We start from the raw sequence: 17785 nt of genomic DNA, 5'->3' as shown, positions 1-17785 counted from the left end.
GATGAGTTTATTTGCCCATTCAGACACGTGCTTGGGTTAGTCTCAATGCTTTAGTAGATGCTACATCAAACTCTGCCTTGCTGTGTTCTGAAGGTGTATCTTATTTATGTGTTCTGGTACTGCAAAACACCTCCCTTATCTTACGGGAGCCATTCCAGCTGCCCTGTTTTCGTCATGTTGAAAACTACTCCTCTACCCTCAAGTTTCTTGCTCCAGAGGACTGAAATGTGCCAGTAACTGAGAACTGTCTGTCTTTGGGATGATGGGGGGTTTATGTAATAAAGATACTAAGACCTAGCTAGCTGGAGCTTCCCAAACAGAAGATCTAGAAATAAAAGTGCTTGTTAGAATAAACATTCTTAAAACTGTAGGTCAAGTTATCAGCAGAGGAGTTATGCCTTACACCAAAAAAAAAACCCCACACCCTGAAAACTACTGCTTGCTCTGATAAGGGGAAGTTTGGTTGGTTTTTGGTTGTTTGTTTTTTTTTTTCAGTTTCAGGTTATAGTAAAACCAATTCCAGAAAATCCATGCATGTTAACTAGTTGTACCTTCTTTTTTTTATTTTTTTCCTCTAATGTATTATGTGAGAAGTTGCTTGGCTTATGAAACTGATTATTTAGACTGCAACAAGGCCTTCAACTGAAATCTGTGCTATTACTGACAGGCCTTGTCAGTGTTTGTCACACAAGTGCAGAAGAAACTTCTGATCCTTGAGCTAGATGAAGCTGTCTGCCCGCGTTTGCCCAGCCAAAGATGTTCCCCCCCTTGCTCCTGCAAGCCTGCTGGTCTCTCCCATGGCTTCTAGGTAGCCACCTTTGGCACGCTTTGCTAATGTAAAGTAGCGCTTTTGATGGCTTCCTGCCCCACCAGGATTTTGCAAAATGGCTTTTTACAGCACCTCCTGGCAGGTGGCCAGGCATGTGGTTGCCGTTTCCCCCAGTACGCTGTAGCTGCCGGCCACAGAGACCAGGACAGCTTCCAAGGCTGCTTGAGGGGAGACGGGCTGTTTTGCTGCCCTGCAGGGATCCGATGGGTTTGCAGACCTTTTCACACTTAGAACTGGAGAGGCCTGGGTCCTTGTCTTCCAATTAGGATGGTGTCAGGAATCTTGCAGGGATGGAGGTGCGATTTTTTTTTCTGGCTTGCGCATCCTTGTTTGGCGGGAGGGCTCTTATGAGACCCCTGCAGCAAGGGAGCAAGCTCGTTACGCCTGCGTTACTGGCCCAGCTACTCAGACGGGGCAGCGGCAGAGCTTGTCAGCTTGGGGTGGGAAACTACGAGCCAGGAGATGTATCCTCTCTGTTGTTTCCTGAAAGAAAAATGCATTTATTGTCAGTTTAAAGGGGTTCAAAATTTTAGACGTGTAGGATGGCTTCAGAAAGGATATGTTGTTTTGAGCCGTCGTTCCTTTGTGTAAGCGCCAGCTGCCTGTCGTTACAGCATGCTGTAACATTACATCCTGCAACGTCGGCAACCAAAAACGAGTGATCAAGAGAACTGTCTGCAGAGGAGCAATTACCACTACTCACAAACAGTTCATCAGAATTTATTTTCTAAACAACTAAGGATGCCGGACAAATTAGTCCATCCCGTAATATTGTCCCACTTGAATTTGTAAGGTGTGTGGGAGAAGGAAGGAAATACCCTGTTTTTTCTAGTCTATGCCTTTAAAGTACTCATGACTGCAATACTGTAGATACAGCTCTTGGGCATAGCAAACTGGTTACTCATAGCTACAGTGTCGTAGATATGACTCTTCTGCATAGCAAATGAGTTTTAAGAAGGCATCATAAAACAAAAGGTTGGTGAAATACTAATCATCAGTAGCAAACCTCATTCTCCATGACGGGGTATTATCATCATGATTCCAATATAATAAAAAAGCTGTATATGTGCTGATTTCTTTTTAAACAGATCAATATGGTGAAGTCAGTGTACTTAGCCAAGATGAACTCTAAATATAGACTGAAAGGGACAGTCTGTTTCAGAGCTGCCTTCATGGGTCCTGCAAGAGTTGACAGGTTCCTATGGGTCTAAAAGTAGAGAGAGGAGTTTTCTTCGGGTGATTTTCACTGGCTGATTTCTTCCATACTGGCACATTACCTGAACACGGTGATATTGTAAGTAACATTTCATTCTCTTGGTTTTTATTTCCTGTTAGACTGGATTGTTTTCCTTTTTTCTGTGAAGAATTTTCAGTGTGTTCTCACACTAAGTTCTAATTTTACCACAACAACTTAAGGAGAAATTTAAAAGTCGAAAGGGGAAAAAAGTCTTTAAGCAAGGTTAAAGTACAGGACAGAGTGATACCAAAACCCGCAAAGTTTAGATTAGCTTGTTGGGAAAATAATGAATACTTCTGGTCAGCAACACCGATGTCTGTATCCTCTCTCTGTTGTTTGGCATATCAATGGAAACAAACAAATAAACGTAGTATAGACTTCGTTGAACTAATAATAATGGTTATCTCCACTGCGGTTACATGCACAGTGAGGAAGCCGGTTTTAAATGACTAATAATGAATGCAGAAACATATATTTTAATAATGAATGCAGAAATATAATATTAATGAATCAAAGGTACTCACATTTATTACAGCTCAAGTTGTTAGGAAGAGTCTTCCCTGAAGTTGCAGGGAGGTACTAATCAAAATACCGACGAGAAACAACTGCTCTTTGGAAGCTAAAAATAACCCAAAGCCTCTGTGCACAAGGTGGTAATTTCTAGCCCGCCGCTGCTGGAACGCAGGGCTCCGTAATGCTCGCGGTTGGCCACGGACGTGCTTGTGGGGAGAGAGCAGAGCCAGCGCCGGCGGGGACGTGGCTCGCAGACCTGGCACCGCGCGACATTCTAGGGGAAGGAAAGTGGATGCAGCCGTCTGCCCTGAAATTACTGCTGCACACCTACAAATCATACGCTAGGTAAGGGTAGCCACTACTATGCCAGCTTTCCTACCTTACCCTTGTATTTTGCAGTGACAATTCTTGACAGAGAAAAAAAATAAGCTGTAATCTTTTCTTACAGTCTATTAAACAGAAATACAAAAGTACACATGTAGGCCCATCAATCCCCACTATCAGGAGAACGAGCCCCATTGCCAGGAGTGATTGAAGCACTTAGTCTTCCGACTTATTGAGGCTCAGTGAATGTTTACTTGGCTGTGTGCTCAAATTTGGGGGAAATATGACAATATCTTCTGCATTTGATTTGATAAGGGAAAGAGTGAGTCTCTTCTGTAAACACTCAGGGCTGTATTCCTCAAACTTTAGGTTTTTAATATAAGAGCTAGGTTAGGAATCCAGATTCCTAACTATGAGAGATTCACACTATGAGAGAGAGAGCTCAGAGGCACCTCGAGAGAGCAATTCAACCCATCCAGGATTCAGAAATCGCTCTTAGTGCTTAACACTCTCCATCAACAGGTTTGCATCCCATGAAGTGCTGAGTTATGTTTGGCAGGTAAAACTGAACTTGAAAGCTTTGAGAAAATACTAAATGTGTAACATGTATTTGACTCCAAGTCTAAACTAATCTCTGTGAGCTCCCCCCTTACATTCACTAGCAAGGGAAAGGTACATTTACGCTGCGATTGTGAGGGCAAAAAGGCATATCTTAGCATAAGAGGAATGTTACCTGGAGGCACATATTTTTCTTCAGTAATTACAGAGGGAGTTTTCAGTGACCAGTGTAGTCTAAGATGCCTAGTTAGAGAATCTGCATCTCCTTATGGCTAGAACTGTAGTTTGCTTCTAGAAGACATTTTTGGAGTCAGGGTAGCATAAAGAAAACCAAAAGACTGTTAAGGAATAATGTGCAATTCATAGAGGAGCCTGCTTAGGTATTGTTTCTTTTCTATATATAATCTTCCTTCATGACTGTATTTATAAGAACAATCATTCAATGAGTTTGTGCACCCAGACTCTGCAGAGAAGCTCGTTTTGCTGATTGGGCCCCATCCAGTGCTTTTTTTAAAGCAAGGAGTACTAGTCTGAAGAAAAGGCTTTGCCGTTAGGCTTTAATTTGTCCAAAACTAGCATCCATGTGGAGTAGAACCACATTAGAAGAGTATTTTTTGCTCCTTTTATTACAAATAATAACTTCACAGTGATATTCTAATGTGTATAAGCAGATCCATGTTCTTGCTGCTTATCTCCTATATCCGTACCTGCTTTGTCGGCCTTATCTCTGAATTATTTGATGCTGAAAGCAGAGGATCTGAGTGACACCCTTCCTGGTGGTGTCAGTGAAGGTTTGATTTTCACTGTGGTTAGGATATCACCCGTCATCTTACCAAGTACCCACCAAACCAAAAGGGTTATCCAACTAAATAACTAATGTTCAAATCAATGCTGGAGCCAGTCAGATGGGGGTCGGTCTCTTCTCCCAAGTAACAAGGGATAGGACAAGAGGAAACGGCCTCAAGCTGCACCAGGGGAAGTTCAGGTTGGATATTAGGAAAAACTTCTTCACTGAAAGGGTAGTCAGGCACTGGAACAGGCTGCCCAGGGAAGTGGTTGAGTCCTCATCCCTGGAGGTATTTAAGACGGGTAGACGTGGCACTTAGGGACATGGTTTAGTGGTGGACTTGGCAGTGATAGCTTAATGATGATCTTAAGGGTCTTTTCCAACCTTAACGATTCTATGATTCTATGATTCTAAATAGATTTTTCTCTTTCTCTCTTTCTACACACACACACACATATATATGTATATGTATGTATAAGTATACACATGTGCACAAACACAATGTAGAAATGCAATCTTATCAAAGATCTCCAAGAATAAACAAGTGCTATGTACTGAGTTACCCTTGCCTTCAAGACATAGTAAGTATGCTGGTCCTTCAAATCCCTTTATTTTAAGTGTTGTTAAGACTGCTCAGCATTCCTTTAGAACAGGACACCAACTGTTACCGGTTACTTCACGTATCCATGTTTTAATTTACCTTTTAAATTATTATTCCTTTTAGATACAATGGAGAGGCCTTCCTTGGAAATTAACCTGCCTGATGCTCATGAAGAAGGAAAACTTTACGTAGTTGATTCCTTAAACAACCTAAACAAACTAAATGTTTGTCCAGAGGCATCCCAACATGTGCTAGGTACGTACAATAGATGATGCTTTGTGGTTTTCTGTACATACAATAGGTCATCAAAAAAGAGTTATGTATGAGATTTGAAAAGACTGACCACATCGTGTTGCACTGATGTCAACAGCCCAATAGGCCAATATGCATATGTCAAGCTCTGTACTGAAAAATCTAAGAAAAAGATTGAAAATGGCATAATTTAGACAGATCAGATTAATGGTTTAGCTGCTCCTACTGAATATTTCAGTTATTAGGTTCTTGAAAATCCTTGATTTGGCTAGGGATTCACTGTCAAGCCTGAACTTATCTTCCATTTCCATTGGGATCCATGACATGATCCCTTGCGGATAATTTCTCTAGTAATGCTCGATATACACCTACATAAACAGCATCGTAACTCTTCACAAGCACTAAAATACACACATGGCAATAGAAACACGAGAGAATTTCTGTTCATTCTTTTAAGACATACTTCCTAAGGACTCTAACCAGTTATCTGAAATATCCCATGAGACTTTCAAGCATTTTAATGTGTAGACTCTCTTTACTTACAGTTTCAGATACGGGCTCTCACACTTCTCCTGGTTTTATACAGCTTTTATCTTTGATTTGCTCATGGCAACAAGAATATTTTCACCCAGTGATAGCTGCAATGTAGTTGAGTTCTTTGTGACCTGAAAACATCTTAAAATCTGGAGTTCTTCAGCAGCATTCCACATGACAATATTTGAATCTGCTTTTATTTCCCTTACTATAATGGCAAATTTGACTAAAGAAAAGCTATAAAACAACGGCCATGTTTGAATGAGTTTCAAATGGCCATAACTTAATCATGCTTCTAGTTATAGAACTTAAATGCCTTTCCATTACTTCTGTTTCTGAGTCCTCTAACTTGTTCTAATGCAACTAACTAGAGTAGTGCTGGTTTCTAGATTTAACACAAAGATCTTAGACACGAGCTACTTTATTTTCATATGTAGATTATCTTGATATTGTCACTTCTTGTTACGGCCTCAAGCTGCACCAGGGGAGGTTTAGGTTAGATATTAGGAAAAACTTCTTCCCCAAAAGGGTGGTCAAGCATTGGAACAGGCTGCCCAGGGAAGTGGTTGAGTCTCCATCCCTAGAGGTATTTAAAGAACGGATAGATGTGGTGCTCGAGGACATGGTATAGTGATGGACTTGGCAGTGATAGGTTAACGGTTGGACTCGATGATCTTAAGGGTCTTTTCCAACCTTAACGATTCTATGATTCTGTGATTCTACAAGTACAAAATGAGACAATGGGATAAAGCAGTTCTAATGTCAAAGAAACTGTTTGCAGTGTGGCTGTCTTGCTTTCTTTTGTCATTTTTATTGGATAGTATTTTTTACTTTCCAGGTACACATACAGGGTTCTGTGGAATCATATATGGTTCTGTGGGATAATCACATGCATGCTCCTCCCTACATTTCAGCAGTAAATAAAGGTAGTCTAATATGTATTTTATGCATCAATTTGTAAAGTGCTTTGGCTCATTCTAGGATTATTCTTTTTAACATACTTCTTTTTTTTTTTTAAACTTGGAGATTCTGTAGATATCTTATTCCATCAGTTAAATACATAAAATGAATTTTTCACAGTCCTTAGCTGCCTTATTCAGCAGCATAAAATTCTTGTTCTCTTGCCAGATAATCAGTGAGATCTGTGGAGTGTTTTTCAATTTCTGATAAACACTAAAATCTTGTGAATGATCTATTAGTAGTATAGCAGATGGCCAATTTGGTTTAAAGACAATGTTTCAAGAGTGTTGCAGCACACAGTAAACCTTTTGTTCAATAGCTTAATATGACCTGGCATAATCAAACACACTAGCAACCATGTTAAAAGCTATTTAAAATGTATATACCTTTTGATTGCTTTGGTAGCAGCCATGCAGCGATTTCTTTATGGTTTAGATGATAAAATGGTCCCACTGTTTGCAGCTTGGCAAGAATCTGTGTTCACTGATTCCTCACAATGCTGCAGTCTGGCATGTTCAGCCAGCTGTAATAGTAAGAAGCACTCATTAGGCAGAGCAAGCACAGACCACTTTTGAGACCTCTACTGATAGCTGATAGTGTGCTTGAGAGACAGCAGTAGCAGGTCCTTCCCATCCTTATTATTCTGATTAGAAAGCAATATTGGTGCAGGCACTTAGTGTATGATGCATTTGTTATGAATGCTAAGGGGATAAAAATAAAATCCCCAAACCCAAATATTAAAAGGTTTCAGCTTACCCGCGGGCAGGAGCATGTTAAATGCAATAAAGAAAAGCAGAGATATTCCCAGAGATCTCCTACTAGCTCAGTGAATTGCTCAGCCCCAGGTTGGTTCATTATTAAAGTGCTGTAATGGCATATGCAGCCTTCCCTCAGCTTTATCACTACAAGCTCAGTTGCAAAGACCTCAGAGACTTCCACTAGCTAAAACAAGAACATGATCTAGAAATATATTTTTCACAGATGCACACGCTACTCTCCCTTTCAGAATGGCAAGACAGCAATTATAGGAGGAGAAATTGCCATCATTTGCATGTAATTTTAGCATGTATGAGACTGACACCAAAATGGAATTACATTAGCTCCCTGCTCCCCCCAAAACATAAAATAAAGCCAAACCTTAGTAAGTAGTTCTAGTAGTATGCGAACTTGGTATTAAACAAATCTGGCTCAAGTATAATTTTTTTTTTTTATATTCACATGAATTTCCTCGCGGTGTTCACTTGACTTTACCTGTTATCTTTAGGGCTCATTCCCACCTCTTATTTGATTGCAACTGTTTCTCTGAGAAAAACTACTGACTTTTCCCTTTATGCAACACAGTCTTAAAAAAGCAATAAACTGGCTTGCTGCTCTGATTCAAAGGAAGCATAGCAACTGCTTGTCCTTTTTTCCCCTCATTCTTCATGTGCTTGAAGGACAACATATGTAGTCCATGTGAGAGTCTATTCCATTTTTGACAATTTGGGAGGATATGTACCTCATTTTTTGGAATGAAACCAACAAAACCTGAAGAAGAAGAATAATATTTAAAATGTTTGTTTTAAGATAAAAAGTCAAGACCTACACTCATCCTATCTGACATCAAGAGCTTAACTGAGGTGCTTAATTTGGGAAATTAATCATCCCAGGGATACTTCTATTGTCAAACAGAAAAAGAAGCAAATCTAGAGGATGAATGTGTAGGATGAATCTGTACGTAGGTTTTCAATATGAATTTTTCTCTCTTCTCTTTTGAAAAGGTTGAGTCCATTCAGGCCCTCAGAAAGCCTTCTGATGACAACTTCATTGCAACCTTTGTACATGTAAAACTCTGAACTGTAAAACAGGTCAACTTCAACAAAACAGCATATGTCAACAACAGACACATTTTTGTTGGATATGTTCCAACAGCTATAACAGATGTATTAGTTTTTATATTTCCAAATTCAAGCTGAGCTCATAAATTTGGTTTCTTCCCTTCTCATGCAATATCACAGGGAATAAAATCTGTTGGCCAAAATGATGATGTATTCTGCATCATTTCATGGAGCCAGAAGCATTTTTGTCATGTTTACCCTAACCAACCTTAACAAAATTTATCACCAAATGACTTGTCATCTTGTAACAGATGAGGAAGAGAACACTGGTGGTACTGGAGAAAACACGGGAGGGAGCAACATAAGAAACCAGTGTTTGTTCTTCGTCACCTTTATTCTTACTTTGATCGTCAGTTTGGCACTTGTTTCATTCGTAATATTCTTAATAAGTAAGTAAACCAAAGAGTGGTTCTTAAAAATGTACGAACAATTGGAAGAAGAACTTTGCTGAAATGCATCATGCTACCTTATAACATGCTACTGCTGTATTTGCATGGTCAAAGGCTTTGCCTGGTTATGGGCAGTGGGTCTTGGTCATGGGTGTAAAAGCACAAGCCTCTACTCTCTGAGCTAAAAGGCACAATTTTGTTCTTAGTGCAAACGTTGCGTGAGCTTTAACAGCTGTCAAGAATTTAGCTCAGCAGGGTTATATTGTGTTGCTAAAAATGCTGACTGGAAATTAAATTAAATTTTAAAGATGACTGTATGGCAGTGAGATACTTCGACAACATGCCTTCCATTCCTTTCCAGATAAAACTCAGTATTGGTGTCATTCCACTGAAAATGGAATTATACCCAGGCTAACACTTAAATCAGGCTACCTGAAGAAAGACCTGAAGGTTGCCAGCTAAGTACTGACTGGAAATTGGTTTGGAACTAAGAAAATCTCAAACATAAGAAAAAAAATCAGATAAGATTTATCAAAATTGGCATGTAAGATTGAGTCTGTAGATGTAATTACTGTTCCGCTTTGTCTGGACTGGTTGGGCTGGCTTAGCTGAGGACATGGCTACAGGTGACCTTGGTTTATGGAGCCCTTCCCATGTTGGGGTTTTCTGGCTAATGGTATTGAAGAGAGTACGAGAAGCATTATTTTAACTTCCAGCTCCATTTTGAATGAATTGGAATGCATGTGAAATCAAGATTTCTTTTATCCTATAGTAGGGAATTCGCTAGAGCATAGCAAAAATCTTCATTTTCCTTTCTGAACAGGAAATCCTAACCCTTGAATGAATTTGCTCACAAGTGTTCAAAGGACAGAATATCAGACAAGTAAAGAGCACAAAGGAATTTTTAAGTGGCATGATTGTAAAACCCTAATTAAGATATCTCATACCTGAATTCCAGATTTATTTAACAGGGAGCTGCTAAAAGTAGAGGCCTGGTATAGAAAAATGAGTAATGTACCCCTCTAGTGGAAAAATGGTAAAGTAATAGTGAAAAGGCTACTTACAGGGATTAAAGGAGTTTGCTTGGGCTCAGGTTGGTGGAGGCCTGTGGTTTTTGAAACTGATTTCCAGCAGTGTTTCAGATTACGTTACAAACATAATCTCAGATTATGTTTGCAATCTGTAGACATAGATTTGTTTAGCATTGGCACTATTAGACTTAAGCTACAAAACCCATGGGTAACTTTTGTTAACTTCAGAAGGCCAAAATAAAAATAGCTCCAGAAGTGTACATGATGGATACTGCATATTGGTGTTCCAGAGGAACCTGCCCTCTAAATGCCAATATTTGCAAGAATTTTCCTTTAATCTAAATGCTTTAGGAAATCAAGTGATGTGGCTGTAGTCTGCTGTGTGTTTTAGTAATTGTACTTTTAGAAAAATACAGGCGCATACTGCCTAGAAGTAGCATCTTGGAGCCCCTAAATAAGACATTTTCCTGTGGACGCTAATGGAACGGATGCGTTCCTTAAGACTGCAAAATTTGTATGAGCTGTATTTGATTTTATTATACTGCACTAAACTGAATAAAACAGAAAATAAGCCATTAAAGAGTGTAGTGAGCGGGTAACTCCACCAGATGCATAACTTCTTAACATTAGGTTCTTCAGTTGTTTTCATGTTTGATATTTTTACTCATCATAATTCCCTACAAACTCCCACAGGAATGCACAAGAGTGTAGTGATGCTCTTGACTTAGATGTTGCCAATTTAATGCGGTACATTTTCCTTTTCAAGTTCAAACTAGAAACGAGATGGACCAAATAACAAGCAGACTAATGTCTGAAAAGAAGAACATAGAAGAGCTTAAGAAAATGAACAATATGATATTAAAGCATCTAAATCAATCAGAAATTAAGGAAAAGGGGAGATACCTCTTCACACAGTCTCCTGATCTTCATGATTACCTCTTTACCCATGCTGAGCCGAAAGTCCCTGGAGAATAGATCTTCTTTGGAATGAAATTCAGCGTACTCATGTACTCGGATATTTTCACATATGGCACACAGATTACTTAAACATTCTGATGTGTTCACAGGAGCACTGGAAAAGCCATTTGAATGAAAAATATTAGAAAATAATATTTTATCCTGTTTTATGTGAATATAGATTTTGAAAACTAAGCCCATGTGATTTACAATAAACAATGGACTGTCAACAATTTTGGGCAAGAGTTCCAGACTCTCTGTGCATTGTAAATTGCAGGGCTGAGGGCTTGGTTTTACTTTAAATGTAAGTGAATGATCACAGAAAACAGGGGTTTCTGTTCGCATGATTCCAGCATGACCTTGTTCACTTAGTCATTCTCCTGTTTCTTTGGAACAAGTTTTGTGTTTGCTTCTATATTATTTGTATTGAAGGATAACTTCAGATTCCATAACTTATAAATAAATCCAGTTCTGCCATGGAGTTTGGTGGTTTCCCTTCCTGCGTGTCTAAATAGATTGGCTTACTACTCCTTTTGCGAAAAAACAAACTTGAATAAAAACAAATCCTTTCATAACATGCCATATTCAGCCCGAATTTGTATTGACTGAAAGTGGGTGTCTTATTGTCTTACATGGGAAATGGGTTTAGAGAACTCAGTCTGGTAATACCCATCTCATAGCAATGCTAGTATGCTGTACTCAGTATTTGCTGGCAGTTTCTGCGGGAAGGCCAAGTGTTTTTATAAAGTGATGTGGGGAAAATACTACATGTTCTTGTACTTTTCCCTATAGCTGCTGCTGGCCACTATCGGAGAAGGGCCACAGGGCCAGGTAGAAGTCTGGTCCGAGCCTTCATGTTTTTAAAATGGAGTAGTACCTCAGAGGGTGAAAGCAGGAGCTGATGCTTTCTCACTCTGACTTTACACAGTTGTAGAGACTGACACCCAAAAGTGTGATCACATAAAGGACTGATGGGTAGCTTTGTAATTTTAGTATTCAGATCTTTCTACCGGTACGTACATTAAGAAGCCATCTCCGTTATCAATAAAAACATTGATTACTCCCATCACAACAGTGCAATGGCAGCTGACACTGTAGAGTCCAACATCTCTTTTACTTTGATTTCTCTTTCTCATCCAATGCCTTCTTATCTCTTCTGGACAATTTTACAAAAAAAGTCACCAAAATCAACAACTTGCATTGCGGTCTCCTTTTCCAGAACAAATGATAGTCCTTTCTGTGATGACTACTACACAGTGAAAAACTAGGTCCAGGAATCTTTCTTGGTATCACTCTACTTGGATTTGCCCACCAATTCCATTCCTGCTATTAGGAGTGCTTTGCTTTATACCTATGCTTTACATCACCTTCTTTCTATTTCTTGATTTTTGTTTTCCTGATGTATTACTGTCAAGTCATTCACACGAAAACTGTGAGGTTTGGCCTGAAGAGTTTATTCCTCCTGCTGTTACTTCCCAGCTGCAGTTGTAATTATCTCTGGACATCACAAGGAGCTGTTACAATGATGACTTTAATATAGCTAACAGAGAATGATAAAAGTAAGCATAGAACAAGTTGTAAGGAAAGAAACCCTGAAAGCCCAACCCAAATATCTTTCTGTAAATGCTGTTAAATGATGAAAGAATAAGTACTGTAAGACTAAAAACATGACACTTGCCGCGTTGTTTCTCTGTTCTTCTCCGAGCTGTCAGCTGCTTTTTAATGACAGTATTAAGTTCTCATCTCTCCCACTCATCTTGTAGCTACTGTCACTGCTTTCAAGCTCCTGTCTCGCACTGACACACATCCGTACTTGTTAGCTAGGGAGAAACAACTCTAGTATTTGGCACTCCGTGCGTCTCAAATACGTGGATTTGTCACATCCCTTGTTGCAACTGCAGCTATCAGAGCAGTCTGTGGTCCACTAGAAACTGACACAAATCGTCAATAGATTTGTCTGGCAGGAGACTGTAAATAAAATCTGTGCTATAGCAACAGTCCTGGAAGAAATGAAAGCTTCCTCATCTCTCTGATCTTGTCCTCAATTACTCTTAATCTAGTTATTCAATCAGTAGTCATAATACATCCAGTTTTTCTGTCTCTATTATTGATTAGAAGAGTTGGGTTGTTTTTTTTTTTTTTCACTCCAGTGTCAGCACTGCTGAAACACATCTGTTGTTGGAGCCACTTATGTACAAGGGAGACATGGGGCAGCACTGCATACGGCTGCTTATGGCTTCTCAGCTCAAGTTACTAATAACCATTTACAGGTAGGACCGCTTCCCTGTGAGACCAGAGCAAGGGTTGAGAGGGCTGCCTTGACAGCACAGTGCCACAACCACTCCACCAGCACTTTATGGAGCACCCCCCTTAACAGCAGCGAGTAGCGGCTCCTTCAGGGGAACATATCCGCCTAATCTACTGACAGTGAAATAGTCCCAAACAAACCAATACTTGACTCTTAAAATCTTCTACAAAGTTGACCCTGAAGTGAACTTCAGCTCATTCCAGAGCTCCATAATCCCTAGCTTGAATAAACAGCTAAGTAACTAGTAAACTCCAAGCTCCAACTGCATGTGGCATAAACACTGTGCTGTATATGGATGTTACAGTATCATCTCCTGTAGACATGGGTAAGATCTCTGTTCTTGTATGGCTGCACATCTCAGGAGCCTTTGCAGTGTCTGGTATTACGACAAAGAACCATGTGTACAGGAAGGTGATCTGACAGTAATAGCTTCATCGTACAGTAGTCACAGCCGTTCTCATCAGTAGTACTGCTTCTTTCTTTTTTCTCTTGTTTGCAGGCTACGGAGGTATTTATCCAAAGTAATTTGCTTTTCAGTATTTCTCTGAGTCCACTGTAAATAAAGATGACATACAAAGGGTTCAGATAGATTTAACAACATGCCACTGACACTCATCTCTCTCAACAGCTGCAACTACTATCATTACTGAAATGACAACTTGGCTTCATGAAATTTTCTGCTGAATAAATCTGGACAATACTAGAAAGATACCGGTAAGCAAGGAGAAACACTTGGAAGATTTAACCAAGAAATTACCTTCAGTCCCATCAAAGGCATCGTGGTGCCACTCCTTGAAGTGTTGGCTGAACCTTTAGGTGGTCAGGTAATATCAGTAGACAAAATGCTTTTTTCCCTTGATTAGCTTGCTGAGAAATTAACTTCTTTGTTCCAGATATCCACAGCAGCCCATGTTCTTGTTAACCCAAACACATCAGACTGTATCTGTCTATGTGAAACTACATGTGGAGAAACCATACAGTAATAAATAGTAGAGGGTCAGCTAGTGCAGGCATTAGCTTGCCTTCCTTGGGGTCATGCCACCATGAGAACATCAGCTTGTACTTGGTCTTGTGCTCCTCTAGAAGGAAACAGAGTTCGATATCTATGAGGAGCATTTAAGAACTGGGGACAAAACATTCTTTATAGAGACTTGTCTATGAACTGGTCAGAGGTTAGGTAAATCCAGACAGTGGGCACCTTCAGTAGAAAATGATGCCCAGACAGTAAAGGGGGATTTCGAGAGGCAATCAAATCCATCCCTTTGCTTGACAGCAGCATCAGATTTACTTAAACTATTCCTGACAGATGCTTCTCCATTCACATTGTAAAATATTTAAATGATGGAGCTTCCACAAATCTCCTCTTCTAGTGCTTAACTAACCACATGGTTAATTTTTTTTCCTGAAGTCTAACTAAAATTTTCCCTGCTGAAATTTAACCCCATTATTATGTGACCTATTGCTTGTGAATATGAAAAATAGTTTGTTACTTTCCAATTTTTCAGTTATTTTATGTTATACTAACTCTGCAAGGCAATTTTACTCTTAAGAAAGCTTTTTTACCCTCTGAGATACTTGGAATTTTAATACAACGTTTATTCTTAAATCCAGTATGAGTTCAGTTCACATGCTTCATTCACTGGTAACAATACAAAGCTGAACATGGGTAAAAAACAATAATGGTGTGTGTACTCTGAATCTGGAAAAAGAGAAGAGAAAATTCCAGGAGTGGCAAAAGGATTGTCACAAGTTCTGTTAGACCACATGCTCTCGAAGGTGATGTGCTGTGTGTTGCGCACAATCCAAACTGTTCAGGAACACTAAATGAGGTGTCAAGGTATTTGCAAAATGAGCAGAGTGGAACAATGTTGACCAAAGCAGAAGGACTATTGTCAAAACTAGAATTATCTGAAGAACAAAATCCCGTTTCATGGGGTTTTGAAGTCTTTGAAGATCCAGTATTTATTTTCATTCTAACAAAGCATAATCTTGTAAAATTACACGTGAAACTGCCTGCAAATATGCATTTTCAGGTCCAAAATTCCAAGTTTTCATATTCATTTCACCCTGCCTGACTGGAATTTCTGTTCTGAGATTCAGAACCTATCCCACTGGAAATGGCAGCAAAGCAATGTGCTCCACAAAAGCTTTAGTGTTTTGAAAATGTTTATTTTGACAAACAAAATTGCAACCAGTTCTAATTAGAACTCTGATTAAGCAACACCTAGATAAAATGAATGCCAAATAACAACTAAAAATTGGATTTGTGTGTTGATTAGTAACTGAAAATCATCTGTCTGAGAAGATGCTTAACGTCATCTTCTTATAGGTTGCTAGTGTAATTTACCTTGGAAGATTCTGGTGAATAATAAAAGTTGGATCAAATTATTAGATCGCAGCCCAGTGCTACTGGGATTAAGGGAACTGTTCTCTTCAGTTGAGAAAAAAGCACATTCAGTCCATTACATGTTACTGTTCTTATTTTCCTGACAGATTAACAAGAACACTGAGATTTAAAGAGAGGGACGGGGGGATGAATGTACTGTCACTTCTTCTGGGACACATAAGAAATAGTAACACTATGGCCAAAGAGGTTAGTCTTATTCGAGAACCCGATCAATCTTAGAATTCAAGAAAAGGTTTATACAGACTCTGTTTGCTATCCTTTCTCTGGTTTGTGGGCCACACTTCAGCAATCGAAATGCTGTCCACGATTCACTGACGAGCCAGCAAAACCTCTGAATGGTAATGAGAATCTTCCAGTAGAAACAGTCACAGCACAGTGCTGCTGCTAATTTATCACCGTGAGGCAAACCGCATTACACACAAGGGTGAAAGGACAATTTAAAAATCGATTGCCTGCCAATTTAAAAATCTATTAATAATTATGGGTTTGCTTTTCAAGTTCTGCACTGCTCATTTAATCTTAATATCTTCTTCACCCCATAACTGACTTTGCAAAACAGTGCTTGCCTACAAGGTGAGACGCAATTTTGAAACTCACAGAGACCCTTCGCTCCTCAGCAAAAGCTCATGGCTAATTCATTAATTTCCAGTACTGCTTTAGGTTCTTCTCTGAAAGGAACACTGAAGCATTTTCTTCAGAAGACCTCTCCCCGAGTACTCAAGGTCATATGGGTAGGTACGTAGGTGATAACAACAATATTTTTATTGATTTTTCAACAGAAGGTGTAACATGGATTCTAGTTCTTTTTGGGCATCATCAGTGACTGACTTTGCATCCTGGAACAAGCTTAAATAACTAGGTAACGCAGGAAAAGTTTGCTACCTGTAAACCAATAATGACAAACATAGAGTTTAATAATATTATTTTTAATAGAATTTTAGGTGTAGTGTTTTTTTAAAAAAAAACAATGTCAGCCAACAGTGGAGTTGTCAGTCCAACGTGGAGTGAAAGGAAAGTTTTCTTAGAAATGCTTCTTGTAGATGTTCACCTGTAAGATTTTGTTCAGATTGGTTTGCCCGAGCTGCTACTTTGATCCGAAGCAGCTCTTGGGTCGCACTTCTTGTTTGGCACAGAGACTGTAAGCGAATGCAGTCAAATGACTGAAAGAGAGCTCCCTGAGGTCCCAGCGTTTTGGGGCTGTTTTGAACTACATTCAGCTTCATACAAAAAATCCGCAGCAGGAGGATCCCCAGCTATCGACAGCAAGTGAGTCAGCTCGCTGAAGTGCACGGGGGGGTGAATGAAATCTGGTGAACTGATTCAGCACCTATAAATAAATACTGACTCATTTAGGCCTCTGCCTTGAGGAGCGGTGGTCACAAGAAGACAGCAAGATAAACTGATAAAAGAAGAAACAGCCCCCTGAGTTTGAAAGCTCTTCCTTAATGCTCTTCACGTCTTTGTGTCTTCCCCAAGAAATGATCTCCAGCCTGAGCAGGTACTCAAGCACCTCGGCTGGGGGAAGCGGCAACCTCAGGTCCGTTCAGACATTTCCTGACAGGCCTGTTGAAAACAGGTCACCTTCCTATTTCTGTGTTTGCAGTACCCGAGTGGGCCCCCAGAACTGTAGGTATTTTTTGTCGTTCATACTAGAAAGATCTTCCATTTATTAAAACTTTGTGGCCTGCTGTGGTCACGGGAAGCCTGCTGGCAGTGAAAAACAGGCCGAAGAAACCCAGAACGTGGCTGTCATTATAAACTGTAGCTTTATGCCCAGACGCTGGGCGCTAGGAGCTTGGCAGCTCTCCTCAGCTGCCGCGCTGTGCTGCCCAAAGCTCCCCGCCCGGGACGGCCGCGGCTACCGCCGCCCGCCCGGGCCCCTGGGGGCCAGCTCGCCCAACGGCTCCGCGGCGGCCGAGGGAGACCCCTGGCGGCCGCCGGCGCCGCCCGCAGCCGGGGCGCGGCGGGGGCTGGCGGGAGGCGGGCCGGCCGCAGGCTTGAGGGGCGCAGGGAGGGGAAAGGACGCTGGGGCCAAAGGCTTTGAGGGGGAGTACTCCCGGCAGCGCAGTTGCGGCCCGGGCAGCCCTGGGCACCCCCTCGGCAAGTGTGGTGCGACTGGGAAGACCGGGGAGGGGAGCGTGGGGAACGGGTGCTTTTGCAGCCGAGTAATGCACATTTAGACTGTGGTGGTGGTCAGGAGGCCAGGCCCGGTGGGATCCAT

At 40.5% G+C, this 17785-nt stretch overlaps 1 protein-coding gene across 5 annotated transcripts; it reads left to right on the top strand.

Moving 5' to 3' along the window:
- Window positions 1-69: 69 nt before the first annotated feature.
- LSMEM1 (leucine rich single-pass membrane protein 1) lies at window positions 70-11415 on the top strand. Of its 5 annotated transcripts, XM_087764641.1 has the most exons (5): window positions 70-1125; window positions 1918-2123; window positions 4973-5104; window positions 8724-8861; window positions 10659-11415. In XM_087764641.1, the coding sequence occupies exons 3-5, from the start codon at window positions 4978-4980 to the stop codon at window positions 10865-10867; spliced, it is 474 nt and encodes a 157-aa protein (XP_087620767.1). In that variant the 5' UTR covers window positions 70-1125; window positions 1918-2123; window positions 4973-4977; the 3' UTR covers window positions 10868-11415. The 5 variants fall into 5 exon arrangements, 2 of the variants coding, with proteins under 2 accessions (XP_087620767.1, XP_009464394.1); XM_009466119.2 differs by lacking the exons at window positions 70-1125; window positions 1918-2123 and adding an exon at window positions 2786-2924; XR_015706332.1 differs by lacking the exons at window positions 70-1125; window positions 1918-2123 and adding an exon at window positions 6474-6561 and having other exon boundaries at window positions 4983-5104; window positions 8356-8861; window positions 9223-10801.
- Window positions 11416-17785: the final 6370 nt, after the last annotated feature.

Source organism: Nipponia nippon, unplaced genomic scaffold (assembly GCF_047370975.1).
Source record: "Nipponia nippon isolate SJK-2023a ecotype South Korea unplaced genomic scaffold, ASM4737097v1 scaffold_3, whole genome shotgun sequence".
Classification (NCBI taxonomy): domain Eukaryota; kingdom Metazoa; phylum Chordata; class Aves; order Pelecaniformes; family Threskiornithidae; genus Nipponia; species Nipponia nippon.
This window is presented reverse-complemented; position numbering and strand designations above follow the sequence as displayed.